The sequence below is a fragment of the Saitoella complicata genome, assembly GCF_001661265.1.
Source record: "Saitoella complicata NRRL Y-17804 unplaced genomic scaffold SAICOscaffold_3, whole genome shotgun sequence".
NCBI lineage: Eukaryota > Fungi > Ascomycota > Saitoellomycetes > Saitoellales > Saitoellaceae > Saitoella > Saitoella complicata.
This window is the reverse complement of record NW_017566994.1, coordinates 259,135-273,010: the sequence shown is the minus strand read 5'-3', so window position 1 is coordinate 273,010 and position 13,876 is coordinate 259,135. Positions and strand designations below refer to the sequence as shown.

Genomic DNA, 13,876 nt, shown 5'->3' with positions numbered 1-13,876 from the left:
GTCGAAGCTTCGAGGGGAGAAGGGGTCCGAGGGGGTGTTACTTCTTATATGGGAGTTGTTCGTCAGCTGCAGGTGCACCAGCTTTTTTGTGGAGGTTAGCCTCGATACGCCGACAACCCGAACGACGAAGGAAAAAAAAAAGTCGACGACTCAATCTCGGGCTTCCCGTTCAACGCGCGATCTATATAACATAACCAGAATCAGGATGTTCGCTTCATTACGGCCGTCGTCGCAGTCCTTCCGCCTCTTGGCTCGTTCCTTCTCGGCCACGCCCGCAACATGCTCTCACATCGGCTCAGCTCCAATCCCCCTCCCCCCCGCCGTCACCGTTACCCCAACCCCCACCGATGACATTCCAGAACTCCATACAATCCAGGGTCCCCTCGGCTCCATGAAACTCCCCATCCCCGCCTACCTGCAGCTTCACCACGACGAAGCGACACAGAAGCTAAAGTTGACGTGTGACGATACCACGGTGAAGAAGCACCGAGCGATGTACGGCACCACGCGGGCTCTATTGTTTAACCACATCACCGGCGTCTCCGAAGGCCACTCCATCACGATCCGCTTCGTCGGTGTCGGATACCGTGGTTCGCTCGAGACCTCTTCCGCGGGAAAACCCTTCGTTTCTTTGAGGATCGGATTCGCGAACCCGGTGGAGATGCCGGTGCCGGAGGGGATTAAGGTTACGTTTCAGGTGCCGACGAAGTGTGTTTTGGAGGGGGTTGATAAACAGTTGATTACGCAGTTTGCGGCGAAGATCAGGGCGTGGAGGAAGCCGGAGCCTTATAATCAGAAGGGTATCTTTGTTGGGGATGAGACGATTGAGAAGAAGGAGATTAAGAGGGGTTAAACTGGTGTTAAGTGATGGGTGGTTTGCGGTTGTGGGTTGGGAAAGTGATGCATATGATGGTGACGGGGAGGAAGATCGTTACGAAGATCTTGCAAAAGCTATTGGTGGAGGAGGAAAGCATACGTCGGGCGTTAATATCTTGGTCCTTTGTGTTGTGTATATGGATGTTTTTGGCATAGACTAGCAAAAGCAGACAGCTCATCTGGACAGTGAATGGCGCGATGTCAAACGATATCGAACGGCGTTCTCTTAATAACGTTATCTCATGGCCAACGACGGTCTGAGCGCCCGAATATTCCTGACTGTATGTGTATTCCCGGGTATCCTCATCCCAGAAACAAAAGAACGCCAAAACAAACTCACCACACATGATCCAGTTCATCCCACCCCACCTCCATCATCGCCCAGTCACCGCCCGTCTGACTCTGTTTTCGAATCCAGGACCGATCTTCCCCCCCTCCTCCCAAAACGGATTACACACCAAACCCACCCACGCATCCCCAACCCCCCTAAACACCCCTTTAATTTCTACATCCCTAACGACCTCCTCCTCGCCCACAACAACCGTCAACACGAATTTGACCCCGGTGTTTGTGGTGTACCCATAAACCGATAAATCCTCGATGGAGTATAGTAGCCCGAGATATGCGTCGAGTTGGACACCGGAGGAGGAGTGGGAAGAGGATGTGGGGGGTGAGAGACGTTCGGTGAAGATGTCGAGGGCGGTGTGCGAGAGGTAGTGGTATTTTAGGTCGGGGTGGTGGGAGCCTGCGGGGAAGGTGCGGAGGTAAATAGGTTGGTTCTGGTGTGATTGAAGGTTAGCCAGTGGATGGAGAGATGGGGGAAGAGGAGGGAGCGTACGCGCTTGCCAATGACTGCGACTGAGGCGATTCGTAGTGACGACATTGTCAGTTGTGCTTGGTTGGTTGGTTGGTTGGCGGAGGTGAGCGATCCCAGCGGTGTTATCGCTAAGGGGCACTCCGCCAAACACGACTCACCCCGAAACGCGTCGACGCTCTCCCTAACTTCTCTTCTGCTTCTGCTTGTCTGCTGGTGATAACTTCCTGAATTGCACAACAATGCCAACACAAAACCTCTCAGACGCATACATCCAACAACAAGCCGCCGCAATGCACCTCGACTCACCCCCACCCCCCGTCTCACCCCTCGCTCGACCCATCCTCCACGGTACATTCCCTTCCCTCCTCCTCCTGTCCTCCTCTTACTCACAATTGACGCACATAGTCGAATGTGCCCTCCACCCCCACTCAACCTGCCGTTTCGACACCGCCCTCCGTCACGTCCACACCTTCCTCACCGATAACTTTGCCACACTGACACTCGATACCGAACTACGTGCCCAAGACGGGGATTTTGAGGAGGGTGGGTTCGTGAGGGAACATGTTGAGAAGATACGTGTTGTCGAGGTAACAGGACTGGGGGAAGGTGATGGAGAGGATGGGGGTACGGAGATTGTGGGGTTGGAGGGGGTCGAGTTGGATATTCATGTTTACCAGCTCAACGACGACACAACCACCTCATCCTCAACCCAATCAACCTCTGACCCATTCGGGCTATCTGACGACAACGATGACGGGGACGAGGATGAATGCGCAAGTGCGACGGTGGTGGAGTTACCGAGTAGGAGTCTGGAAGGGTTGTGGGATAGTTTGGTGTATGAGGGTGATGTGAAGGGAAAGTTGTTGAGGTTTGTTAGTACGTTGATGTTGTTTTCGGACTGTGGGGTTGATTTTAATGTCTGTTCGTGGAATCGGTATGCTCCCTCCAAAGAGACCGTGGTCGTGGGAGGGAAGTGGAAGCTAATGGGGTGGTGGTGTAGGTTGGTGTTGTTGCATGGGCCGCCGGGGACGGGTAAAACCAGGTAAGACGGATTGATTGGGTTTAATTGGATGACCTCGCTGATATGTTCTCTTACAGTTTATGCCGTGCCCTCGCACAGAAACTCTCCATCCGCCTCTCGAAACGCTTTTCACACGGTAAATTGATCGAGATAAACTCTCACTCACTCTTCTCAAAATACTTCTCCGAATCCGGGAAACTCGTCGGGAAACTCTTCTCGCAAATCACTTCCATGGTGGAAGACGAGGATTCCTTCGTGTGTGTGCTTATTGACGAGGTTGAGTCGCTCACCAGCGCTCGGAAAGCTGGGTTGGGGAATAATGAGCCGAGTGATGCGTTGAGGGTTGTTAATGCCTTGCTTACGCAGTTGGATAGGTTGAGGAGGAGGAGGAACGTGCTTGTCCTCACGACGAGTAATTTGTTGGAGGCGATGGATCCGGCGTTTGTTGATCGGGCGGATATTAAGGTATGTGCTTGACGACACATCTGCATTTTCGTTGCTGAGAATCGTCATCACATAGCAATACGTCGGAGCGCCGAGTACGAATGCCATTTATACGATTCTGAGGAGTTGTGTTAATGAGATGATCAGGGTTGGGATAGTGTCGTCTCCGGTACGACATGTTGAAAAGTTCGAAGGCAAGGCTCACACGTGTCTTACAGACGCCTATACCCTCCTACGCCGAAGCCTCGATCGGGTTATACTCCCAACCTAATGCCCCAGCCTCGGTTCTCTACAATGTCGCGAGTGAATGTCAGGGGATAGGAATGTCGGGAAGGGCATTGAGACGATTACCGGTGTTGGCGCATGCGAGGTATTTGCAGGGGATGGGGAGTAGGGTTGAGCATTGTTTGGAGGCTTTGGGGAGGGTTGTCAGGGAGGAGAGGGAGGTTATGGCGAGTATTGAGGCGGCGAGTGGGAGCAAGTGAACGGCGTAAAGCGGAAGAAACAGGAGGATAGGACGCAATTGTTGCCACGAGAACAATATAAGATAGAAATGTAGGACGGTATATGCATTTCTGAATGGTATGGCTTCACGGTCACGTTCGGTGTGCAGTAGCCGGGGCCCTGCCGAACGCGTACACTTGCAGGCGGTACGACAAGCTGCAGCAACACCAACAATCCTCGATCAATAATACCTGAACGATGGTATGCTATCCTTTGAATGCTCCTATCCGCGATCAATGCTGATGTCTGAATGTTAGTCTCTTGCGCCAGTTCAGATTTTCGGTGAGCAGGCCACTGAGGAGAGGGGAGAGTCCGCTCGTCTCGTAAGTAGTTTGACGGGTGTTGGTGTCGTGGTTCGTGAGGCTGACGTGTTTGTGGTGTAGTCTTCCTTCGTTGGTGCGATTGCTATTGGTGATTTGGTCAAGAGTACTTTGGGTCCTAAGGGAATGGTACGTTAGTAGTTCTGGTTACAACGCGTGATCAATGCTGACAAGGCATTGTACAGGACAAAATCCTCCAATCAGCATCAGATGGTTCAGTTTTGGTTACCAACGACGGTGCGACTATCTTGAAGTCCGTCGCTCTCGACAACGCCGCCGCCAAGGTTCTCGTCAACATTTCCAAGGTTCAGGATGACGAGGTCGGTGATGGTACCACCTCCGTCTGTGTCCTCGCAGCAGAGCTCTTGAAGGAGGCAGAACGTCTCGTTGCGCAGAAGATCCACCCACAGACCATTATTGAGGGATACCGCATTGCCAGCACCGCGGCTTTGCAGGCCCTCGAGAAGGCTGCTGTCGATAATGGCAAGAACAACGAGGCTTTCAGGAAAGATTTGATTAATATCGCAAAGACTACGCTGTCTTCGAAGGTTTTGAGTCAGGATAAGGTGTACTTCTCGGAGTTGGCTGTGGATGCCGTGTTGAGGTTGAAGGGAAGCACGAACTTGGACAATATTCAGGTTATCAAGAAGGTTGGAGGACGCATGATTGACTCTTACCTTGACGAGGGTTTCATTTTGGACAAGCGTATTGGTGTTAACCAGCCCAAGCGTATGGAGAACGTCAAGATTTTGGTTGCCAACACACCTATGGACACGGACAAGATCAAGGTTTTCGGTGCGAGAGTACGAGTGGACGCGACCGGTAAGCTCGCGGATTTGGAGAGGGCAGAGAAGGACAAGATGAAGGCAAAGGTCGAGAAGATCAAGGCGCACGGCATCAACTGTTTCATCAACCGTCAGCTCATCTACAACTGGCCAGAACAGCTCTTCGCTGATGCTGGTATCATGTCGATTGAGCATGCCGATTTCGAGGGTATTGAGCGTCTTGCTCTCGTTACTGGTGGTGAGATCGCTTCTACTTTCGAGCACCCTGAGCTTGTCAAGTTGGGTCACTGTGACCTTATCGAGGAAGTCATCGTCGGCGAGGACAAGATGATCAAGTTCTCCGGTGTCGCCGCCGGTGAAGCCTGTACCATCGTTCTCCGCGGTGCTACCAACCAACTCCTCGACGAGGCCGAGCGTTCGTTGCACGATGCCCTCGCCGTTCTCTCCCAGACTGTCAAGGAGACCCGAACAGTCCTCGGAGGTGGATGTTCCGAGATGCTCATGTCCAAATCCGTCGACGCCGCCGCCGCAAAAGAAGCCGGAAAACGCGCTATCGCAATCGAGGCCTTTGCCCGCGCTCTCCGCCAAATGCCCACCATCCTCGCCGATAACGCCGGTTTCGACTCCTCTGACCTCGTTGCAAGATTACGTGCTGCGCATTATAATGGTATGTCTTCGTATGGATTGGACATGGAGAATGGTGATATTGCGGATGTGAGGGAGTTGGGGATTGTGGAGAGTTATAAGTTGAAGAAGCAGGTTGTTGTTTCGGCTAGTGAGGCGAGTGAGATGTTGTTGAGGGTTGATAATATCTTGAGGGCAGCGCCTAGGAGGAGGGACCGCCATTAGACGTGAAGCCATGTGGGTGTAAATATGAGGGCCGATGGAAGATAAAAGCATCAAGGAGAATATAGAGACTTGGATTTCTTCCCTATTTGAGTACACGAGCCTCGTAATTATGCCTGTTGGCGGGTTCGGTTCACGTATAGCCCATGTTCAAGGGCCCGTAACCTCTATGAATCTGTATGGACATAGCATTTTAAAGACCGGATCATAGAATCAAAAGGCCGCTATTCCCAATAAACGAATGGCGTCTCTCCGGATTGAGCGATCAATATCCTCACTGCCTCCTTCGCCCACCAACCTCCCGTCCCTCAACTCTCCACCCTCTCAACTCCCCCGTAAAGTCCTCGACCCCAGCATCGACCAACTTCCCCACCCCTTCAGGCCACCCTTGTAGCCGTACCACCATACAAGTCGAATTATCATCCGTACCCAACTGTTCCGCAAACTTAACGATCGCCTCCGCGGCTTTCGAGGGTGTTGTGTGATGCTTCACGATATCGATGATTTCCTGGTCGGATGCGACGGAGGTAACGCCGTCTGATACGAGTACCATATACGCGTAGACTGAATCCTCGTTCGGACCATGTTCAACGTCTGAGTCTTTAGGTGATGGTGCGTATAGGTCGAGTTTCTGGAGGAACGGTTCGGCTGACACGCCCATGCGTTTCCATCTCACGTCGCCGAATGCACGCGTATTCGCGACTGCACCGAAGCGTTCTTCGCCGAATGAATCCGTGACGAAGCCTGATGCGAACTTGCGGAGTCGGGCGGATTCGAGGGGGTTATCGGGGTGGTGGTTTACTGTGACCGCTCGTGCCTTACCACTGTTTGCATGGCAGAGGAGAACGCGGGTGTCTCCGACATGAGCGATGTGTAGTTCTGCATGATTTGCCGTCCAGAAGGGTTGGTCTGGATCAGACGAGGTAACGAGAGCGCAACTCGCCACAGCTCCACTCAAATCCCTCTTCCTTTCCGCGTTTTGCAAGGTAGCTCCATTCATGAACACCTGATCCGCCTTCAAAAAAGCCAGCTCCAGTCTCTCCTCCATACTCATCTGTACCCCACCATTCCCGCGTCCGAAACGCGCCAGCATTCGCTGCAATGATAACTCGACGTAGGATTGCTTATTGGCTGCGTCTAAGCGGCGTTGAAGATCCACGAGGGACTTGGGCTCGAAGCGACGGAAGTACCCACCTCGATCACGGTAGTTTTGTAGGAGGTCTGATATTTGAGAGGGGTCGGCTCGTTCGATGTAGGAGTGGAGGGTATTTCGGATGAAGTCCGCGCAGCCATGGCCACCGTGTCTGTATGTTAAATTCGTCAGCATTCGAAGAGAAAGCGAGCTCATTTTTCATACCCGTCCACCACGCTGAAGTAGAATATGTCTCCTAGCCATGCACCCCTTCTCCTCCCTCGTGGCATCTCCAGAATGCCAACTTGACTCCGATCCTCGTTCTCTAAGCGATTGCCTCGGCTGGTGGCGACTCCAAGATGCGTCTTTGCGGTTAGAATGGGAATACGGACGTTAGATCCTGGTGGATGAAAATAGTCTCTGAGGTATCGCCTCTGCCTCTGGGTGTTCCATGGCGGTTTGAGGCGATTGGACATGTGGAGCTGTGGGATTGAGCGGGTTGCTGTTCGAAGGTGCGCCAGCGTGATTGATGAGAGCTTCCTCGAGCTCGGTTATAGAGGGTATATGATGATGCTTGCTTGATGCTCCTGGAGGTCGATTGGTGGTTATCGCGGTGTTTATGGTTAAAGTTTGTACATGCCCGACCTTCCCCGGCTACTTGCACGGGTAACTTCAGGCACCATGTGACGTCGGTGAGCATATTGGGAGGATACAGCGGACAAGTGAATTGGAGCCTGGAAATAGGATGAAAATTGTCTATTTTCTTCTGCAAAACTATGCCTGGCCTGCTGCAGCTAGGGCGTGCTTCGCAGTGGTAGGAAACCCATGCTTGCTTCGGGTATATTGGGATAACATATCGCCACATGCTTCTGACGCCCATCTCGCTTGACATCACCTGTTCTCTCACTTGTGCCAGGCATCTCTCTTCCGCCCTGCTGCAGAACCGTCAATGCCTCCAATTCGCGTGAGCATCATTGTCACCCGTCTGTTCAGCCGAGCGTAACCATCGTCATCTCGCAGCACCCCTCAACATCGCCGTAACCCGATCCCCTCCAGGCTCGGCCCTCGCCGTTGGATGCAACTCCACCGGCGGCACAATCCCAGCATTCGTACTCCCTGCTGTCGTCCCCGCCCCACCCACACTTGCAAACAAACTCCCCACATCAATCGTCTTCCCTCTCTCAGGCCCCGTCGTCCCCAACCTCGACAACTTACTCATCTGCTCCGCGATCCGTGCGCGATGACCAGGCTCGAAAATCCAGATTCCGGTGATTGTGTCCTCCGCTTCTTCGCCTTCTGGTCCCTCCTCCGCGTCGGCGCGGTGAATGATGTATTCTGGCGTTACTTGTAGATCATCTGGGCTAGCCAGCACCCCGCCGAAATTCTGTGTCGTATTTCGGTTGAGGACGATGAATGCGTGGTGTGGGGGTTCGTTGCGGTGGTAGATAAAGAGAGTTCCTTCTACGCCTTTCTTTGTCCATGACTGAGTTTCGAGGGAGAAGTCGTAGAGGACGACGTAGGATGCGACGTCGATGATGTGCGTTATGTGGGGGTCGTAGCGGGAGAGGACACGGAGGTTGAGGGTTGAGAGGGTTTGTGGGTCCATTGCGGTACGAGCACAATGCTATATTATTGTAACTGTACGAAAAGTTCCGCGAACGGGATCGAGTTGAAGGAGTCCGTCGTCGGTGGATCGCGACGTCAGTCAGGTCAGGCACCCCCCGTACGTCGCAAGCGATCAGAAAATCGGAGCGCATCTCGAGGCCAACGTCAGCAAGATCACTTGGAAAAATGGCTGCTGAGAAGTAAGTAATGCTCTTGATCTGCTTGGGAATTGCCATTGACCATGACCCAGGAACATCCTTTTGCTCGGTTCTGGTTTCGTCGCCAAACCCACTCTTGACTACCTCTTGAGGCGTCTTGAGAACAAGGTTACCGTTGCTTGCCGCACCAAGGCTACTGCTGAGGCTTTCATTGCCGGTGCTGAGCGCTCCACAGCTATCTCTCTCGATGTCTCCGACGATGCTGCCCTCGACGCTGCTGTTGCTAAGCACGACGTCGTGATCTCTTTGATCCCTTACACCCACCACGCCCAGGTCATCAATTCTGCTATCCGCAACAAGAAGCACGTTGTCACCACTTCCTATGTTTCCCCCGCCATGATGGAACTCGACGAGGAGGCCAAGAAGGCTGGTATCACTGTCATGAACGAGATCGGTCTCGACCCTGGAATCGACCACTTGTACGCCGTCAAAACCATCGATGAAGTCCATGAGGAGGGTGGCAAGATTCTCTCTTTCTTGTCCTACTGTGGTGGTCTTCCCGCTCCTGAGAACTCCAACAACCCTCTCGGTTACAAGTTCTCCTGGTCTTCCCGCGGTGTCCTCTTGGCTCTCCGTAATGCTGCCAAGTTCTGGAAAGATGGCAAGGTTGTCGAGATTGAGGGCCCTGAGCTCATGAAGGCCGCTCAGCCTTACTTCATCTACCCTGGTTACGCTTTCGTTGCTTACCCCAACCGTGACTCTACCCCTTACAAGGAGCGCTACAACATCCCCGAGTGCCAGACCATCATTCGTGGTACCCTCCGTTACCAGGGTTTCCCTGAGTTCATCAAGGTTCTCGTTGATGTCGGTTTCCTCTCCGACGAGTCCGTCGACATCATGGCCAAGGGCTCCTCTGCTACCTGGAAGGAGGCTACCGCTACAGTGCTCGGTGTTTCTTCCACCAAGGAGGAGGACCTCATCGCTGCTATCCGCTCCAAAACTCAGTTCAAGAACGCCGAAGAGGAGGCTCGCATCATTGCTGGTTTCCGCTGGTTGGGTCTCTTCTCCGACGATGTCATTACTCCCCGTGAGAACCCTCTTGACACTCTTTGTGCTACTCTTGAGCCCAAGTGCCAGTACGGTCCTGAGGAGCGTGACTTTGTCATGCTCCAGCACAGATTCGAGATCGAGCACGCCGATGGCCGCCTCGAGACCCGCACCTCCACTTTGTGCGACTATGGTGTCCCTGGAGGTTACACCTCCATGGCTAAGTTGGTTGGTGTTCCTTGTGGTGTTGCTACCCAACAGGTGCTTGACGGTATCATCAAGACCCCTGGTGTCCTCGCTCCCATGAGCAAGGAACTTAACCAGCCCTTGATCGACGAGTTGTTGAAGGAGGGTATCTTCTGCAAGGAGGAGACTGTTGCTTAGATTATTCTAAACCAAAAACTGTAGGATATACGAGACGATATGCTAAAAGAGTTCACATAACTGCCATATTCCTCAACGCGAATGTGAACGCCGCTGAACGCCGGGAACCATACCAAAATGACTTGAGCTTGCCACGTAGTGCAGGCCGTGCGGGAAGCAGACGGAAGTTATACGAAGTATAAGCTCAAACATCGATCCTTGAATGGTCAAAGTTTCAGATCCATCCGACTTAATTTGATTGATTCTCATGAGGTCCTGATCACCTACCTCCGTGTGCGCGCGCTTCCGGATCTCGGCGTCACACGACAGTTGTCTACGTTACCGGCACATCACGACGTCAACGAAACCTTATTTCCCCACCGACCACGATTCCTTCTAACATTGTCGACAATGTCACTCGACAAAGTGAAAGCGCCTGCTTATGACCTTTTGTCTACTATTCTGTATGATCCGTCACTAGCCGCAGGTGTTGGACCTTTCTTCCTCCTCGGGCATCACCTTGATAGACTAGAGAGGTCTGTCCGTGAACTAGGATGGGAAGAGTCTGTGTTTGATAGGGACAATGTTGTCCAGGAGCTGCATGAAGCCGTGAGAGACATTAATCAAAGTTTGAGGGTATGTCGCCTTCGCCTTGCGGTCCACGCTTACCTTGAATGCTCACGTTGTTTAGATCCGCCTCCTCCTCTCTCGCACGAACGGCGTTACTGCCGAGACCTTCCCCTTCAAACCCCTCTCCGACCCTACTTCCCCATATGACAATGCGACTCCTCCAACATGGGATGTCTACCTCGATACCGCACCAACTACCCCTTCAGCCTTCACCTCCCACAAAACCACGTACCGCCCGCACTACTCTGCCTCTCGGACGCGCTGCTTGCCTCCCAACTCCACTACATCCGAAGTCCTCCTCTACAACCCAAATGGAGAAGTAATGGAGGGGAGTATTACCAATGTCGCATTCTGGCGGGACGGCAAGTGGATCACGCCCAAGTTGAGATGCGGTGGCTTAGGGGGTGTTATGAGGGGGGAGTTGATTGAGAAGGGGGTTTTGGAGGAAAGAGTTGTCAAGTTGAATAGCGTGAGTGTTGGAGAGGTGGTTATGTTGATGAACGGGGTTAGAGGGAGTTGGGGTGGGGTTGTTAGGGGGTGAAGGGAGGATTGTAGACAGTTGTTAGCAGCAGCTGTTTGAGGTAAAAAGGAACAAGCGAACAGAACAAGTGTTCCAAGGGTTTCGCTCGCTCGTACGCCGAGAGCCCTGCAAGTTCCCACGGGGCTCCCCGTTCACGTGCCTGCGCGACGTCACACACCGTATGTACAAATCCCAACACCAACACCAAACACCAAACACCACAAACAACGACAGCAACCATGTCTTCAGAAATCCTCTCCCTCCTCGACGACCTCGACACCAACGACTCCTCCCCCGCAACAACCCCCTCAACCTCCAACAAACCCTCCCGTTCCTCCCGCCCCGCCTCCGGCGAAGACAACGAAAATGAAGAAGAAATCATGGACTTCCTAGACGAAATAACCGCCGGTCGGCCAGGGTCGACGAAACCGCATAACGCACCTCGTGATCCAGCGGTGAAGAGGGATGTTACGCCGCCGCCAAGAGCGAGTAGTGATGAGGCACGGGAGTTTATTGAGAGGGCGAGGAAGAGTGCGGAACAGAGACGGTCGGCGAGAGCGACGCCGGCGCCTGTGGATGTTGATGTGGATGCGGCGGCGGCGACGGATAAACCGAATTCGGCGATAGTACAGGAAGCTGTCGATGCACTCGAAGAAGTCGCGCTCGAATCCCGCTCTCACGACTCGGTGGTGCCCAAACAGTCTTCCACCGGCGGCTGGGGTTGGTCCTCCCTTGGCGGCATCGCAGCCCTCGGCGGCGGTTTACTAAATACCGCCCAAAAAACCGTCAAACAACTCCAAGAATCCGAACAAGCCCGACAATGGGAAGAGCGTATCCGACACGAAGTAGCATCCCGCGTCGACGTCGACCGCATCTCCCAACTCTCCGACGAAATCCGACAAAAAGCGACAGCGATGCCAACTTTGGGTGAGGCGTTTAGTACCGTTCTTAATGTCGTTGCGCCTCCGATTAGTGAGCATGAGGTTTTGAAGGTTGTTGTGTGGCATCGGATGAGTGGGTATCCGAGGTTGGATACGAAGGTTTATGAGGCGTTTGATAGGGTATGTGAGAAAGGGGAATGTGTTTTTGTGGGGTACTGATGGTGTGTGCGTATAGGTTATGCAACAAGTCGAAGGCGGGGATCTCATCACGAAACCCGGCAACCCAACACCAACAACCGAGTCTCGCAACCTGAACATCATCTCAGGCCTCGACGCCGCATTCGAGGCCGCCAAATCCTCCATCCCCTCCTCCACCGCCGAACAGGATGCAGATAACGGTAATGGGGAGGGACCACATATCTCGACGATTCATTTAGCGCTGATACCGACATCTTTCACACCTACACCCGCGTTTCTGGGAGAGGATAAACAGCTGGCGTTCCTGATCTACCTCCACGACCCGACGCACTCCTTAACATTCACCACAACCTCTCAACCCCTCCCCCTGTCCTGGGTCAAATACCTCGAGGCCGAGGCCAAAGACGCAGAAGAAGAAGTAGAAAAGGTGCATCCGGACGAATGGGTCGAGGATTGGGTTGAGGATAGTGTTGGGTTGGGGGTCGGTGTCGTGGCGGAGCGCTATGTCATGGCGAGGATGGGTGTTGATTTTAGGGAGAAGGTTAGGGAGGGGTTGGGGGAGGAGAGGGCGTTGGGTGTTTAGGGGGAGGTGTATGATTAGAGAGCTCATGTGGAGGGTTGCGAAATGATGATGAATTATATCCCTAACGCCGTGATCATGCTCTTTCGTACATATGCCGGGTATAGTATTTTGCTTAGGTCTAAGCCTTGACAACAACGAGTTTGTCACCCTCCTTTCTCAACGCGATCTTCTTCAAGAACTTTTCGTCGTCCTTTTCCTCCTTGCCCTCCTTCTTTCTCAATTTCTTCAAGAGCTTGTGGAGGGACAACGATTCGTCACCGACGAGGTCTGAGAGCGTTGCGACGATGTCGGACTCAGACTTCTTCTCCTTCTTGTCCTTCTTAGACTCCTTGGACTTCTTCTCAGCGGGTGCGGACTCAGTCTCCATCTCGTCGTGAGACCTCTTCTTCGACTCCTCCTTCTCCTCAACGACCTTCTTCGCCTCCACCGCCGGCGCACTCACAACCTCCTGTTGCTGCTTCTTCAACTCCTTCTTCGTAGGCTTATACAACGCCTTCTGATACCTCTGCGCCTCACTCACACACGACGTATGAGATTTGTATGCGGCGGGACCGTTGAAGGTCGTGTTGCAGTCTACGCAGGTGAAGTAGGCGCCGTGGCAGCGGGAGCGGTGTTGGTCGAGCTTGGGCTTTTTGACGGTGTCTGAGCGGATGTGAGTGAGCTTGAACGAAAGGAGAGGAGGGGAGGGGGATGTACCTTGACAGACTTCGCAAACGAATGAAACCATGATGATGAATGAGAGTAATGGGAGTACCTTGGTGTTGTCTTTGCAATCTTATCGGTGGAACTTTTTTGTCGCGGTGCGTGGGACCCTGCATCGGCCGAGAACCGCCAAAGTCTACGTTACACCTCCTCCTCGACACCTCCAACAATCACCGGCATGCCCTCCCTCCCCCCACCAACACCCTCCTACATCTTTCGCGGCCACGCCTCCCAAATAAACACTCTCGCAGTTCTCCCGGCCTCCGAGGACCTCATATCCGGCGACGCAGATGGCTTCGTCGTTATCTGGTCACTGAGCACACGTCGCCCACGCGCAGTATGGCGCGCACACAAAGAGGGACTGCTAAAAGTTGAGGGATGGCCAGGGGAAGAGGGGAAGGGGAGGGTTGTGACGCATGGGAGGGATAATACGATACATGTGTG

At 53.3% G+C, this 13,876-nt stretch overlaps 10 protein-coding genes across 10 annotated transcripts; 6 read left to right on the top strand and 4 right to left on the bottom strand.

Annotated features, from left to right (window-relative positions):
• Positions 1 to 125: 125 nt before the first annotated feature.
• SAICODRAFT_76223 (ribosomal protein L6) lies at positions 126 to 1,035 on the top strand. The gene has a single exon (XM_019171012.1). It carries the CDS (start codon positions 206 to 208, stop codon positions 851 to 853), a length of 648 nt encoding a protein of 215 aa, XP_019026445.1. The 5' UTR covers positions 126 to 205; the 3' UTR covers positions 854 to 1,035.
• Positions 1,036 to 1,250: 215 nt separating this feature from the next.
• Positions 1,251 to 1,759, bottom strand: SAICODRAFT_33362 (Sedlin; the record flags this gene model as incomplete). Its single annotated transcript, XM_019168289.1, has 2 exons — positions 1,251 to 1,655; positions 1,715 to 1,759. The coding sequence occupies 2 exons, from the start codon at positions 1,757 to 1,759 to the stop codon at positions 1,251 to 1,253; spliced, it is 450 nt and encodes a 149-aa protein (XP_019026444.1).
• An 83-nt stretch (positions 1,760 to 1,842) lies between these two features.
• SAICODRAFT_28981 (AAA-domain-containing protein) lies at positions 1,843 to 3,741 on the top strand. Its single transcript, XM_019167284.1, has 6 exons — positions 1,843 to 2,041; positions 2,099 to 2,627; positions 2,694 to 2,735; positions 2,792 to 3,179; positions 3,235 to 3,327; positions 3,377 to 3,741. Exons 1-6 carry the CDS (start codon positions 1,933 to 1,935, stop codon positions 3,641 to 3,643), a joined length of 1,428 nt encoding a protein of 475 aa, XP_019026443.1. The 5' UTR covers positions 1,843 to 1,932; the 3' UTR covers positions 3,644 to 3,741.
• A 92-nt stretch (positions 3,742 to 3,833) lies between these two features.
• SAICODRAFT_76214 (T-complex protein 1 beta subunit) lies at positions 3,834 to 5,636 on the top strand. The gene is made up of 4 exons (XM_019171011.1): positions 3,834 to 3,863; positions 3,920 to 3,985; positions 4,046 to 4,111; positions 4,168 to 5,636. The coding sequence occupies exons 1-4, from the start codon at positions 3,861 to 3,863 to the stop codon at positions 5,614 to 5,616; spliced, it is 1,584 nt and encodes a 527-aa protein (XP_019026442.1). The 5' UTR covers positions 3,834 to 3,860; the 3' UTR covers positions 5,617 to 5,636.
• Positions 5,637 to 5,887: 251 nt separating this feature from the next.
• Positions 5,888 to 7,221, bottom strand: SAICODRAFT_33359 (protein serine/threonine phosphatase 2C; the record flags this gene model as incomplete). The annotated part of the gene is made up of 2 exons (XM_019168288.1): positions 5,888 to 6,917; positions 6,971 to 7,221. The coding sequence occupies 2 exons, from the start codon at positions 7,219 to 7,221 to the stop codon at positions 5,888 to 5,890; spliced, it is 1,281 nt and encodes a 426-aa protein (XP_019026441.1).
• A 355-nt stretch (positions 7,222 to 7,576) lies between these two features.
• Positions 7,577 to 8,411, bottom strand: SAICODRAFT_28979 (PH domain-like protein). Its single transcript, XM_019167283.1, has one exon. It carries the CDS (start codon positions 8,349 to 8,351, stop codon positions 7,755 to 7,757), a length of 597 nt encoding a protein of 198 aa, XP_019026440.1. The 5' UTR covers positions 8,352 to 8,411; the 3' UTR covers positions 7,577 to 7,754.
• Positions 8,412 to 8,510: 99 nt separating this feature from the next.
• On the top strand, positions 8,511 to 10,004 carry SAICODRAFT_88478 (Saccharopine dehydrogenase). The gene is made up of 2 exons (XM_019171560.1): positions 8,511 to 8,550; positions 8,601 to 10,004. The coding sequence occupies exons 1-2, from the start codon at positions 8,537 to 8,539 to the stop codon at positions 9,937 to 9,939; spliced, it is 1,353 nt and encodes a 450-aa protein (XP_019026439.1). The 5' UTR covers positions 8,511 to 8,536; the 3' UTR covers positions 9,940 to 10,004.
• A 228-nt stretch (positions 10,005 to 10,232) lies between these two features.
• Positions 10,233 to 11,198, top strand: SAICODRAFT_183340 (D-aminoacid aminotransferase-like PLP-dependent enzyme). The gene is made up of 3 exons (XM_019165938.1): positions 10,233 to 10,454; positions 10,533 to 10,554; positions 10,610 to 11,198. Exons 1-3 carry the CDS (start codon positions 10,330 to 10,332, stop codon positions 11,087 to 11,089), a joined length of 627 nt encoding a protein of 208 aa, XP_019026438.1. The 5' UTR covers positions 10,233 to 10,329; the 3' UTR covers positions 11,090 to 11,198.
• A 109-nt stretch (positions 11,199 to 11,307) lies between these two features.
• SAICODRAFT_5270 (uncharacterized protein) lies at positions 11,308 to 12,730 on the top strand (the record flags this gene model as incomplete). Its single annotated transcript, XM_019169164.1, has 2 exons — positions 11,308 to 12,129; positions 12,185 to 12,730. The coding sequence occupies 2 exons, from the start codon at positions 11,308 to 11,310 to the stop codon at positions 12,728 to 12,730; spliced, it is 1,368 nt and encodes a 455-aa protein (XP_019026437.1).
• Positions 12,731 to 12,848: 118 nt separating this feature from the next.
• Positions 12,849 to 13,457, bottom strand: SAICODRAFT_33356 (uncharacterized protein; the record flags this gene model as incomplete). Its single annotated transcript, XM_019168287.1, has 2 exons — positions 12,849 to 13,372; positions 13,427 to 13,457. 2 exons carry the CDS (start codon positions 13,455 to 13,457, stop codon positions 12,849 to 12,851), a joined length of 555 nt encoding a protein of 184 aa, XP_019026436.1.
• Between the last annotated feature and the right edge of the window lie 419 nt (positions 13,458 to 13,876).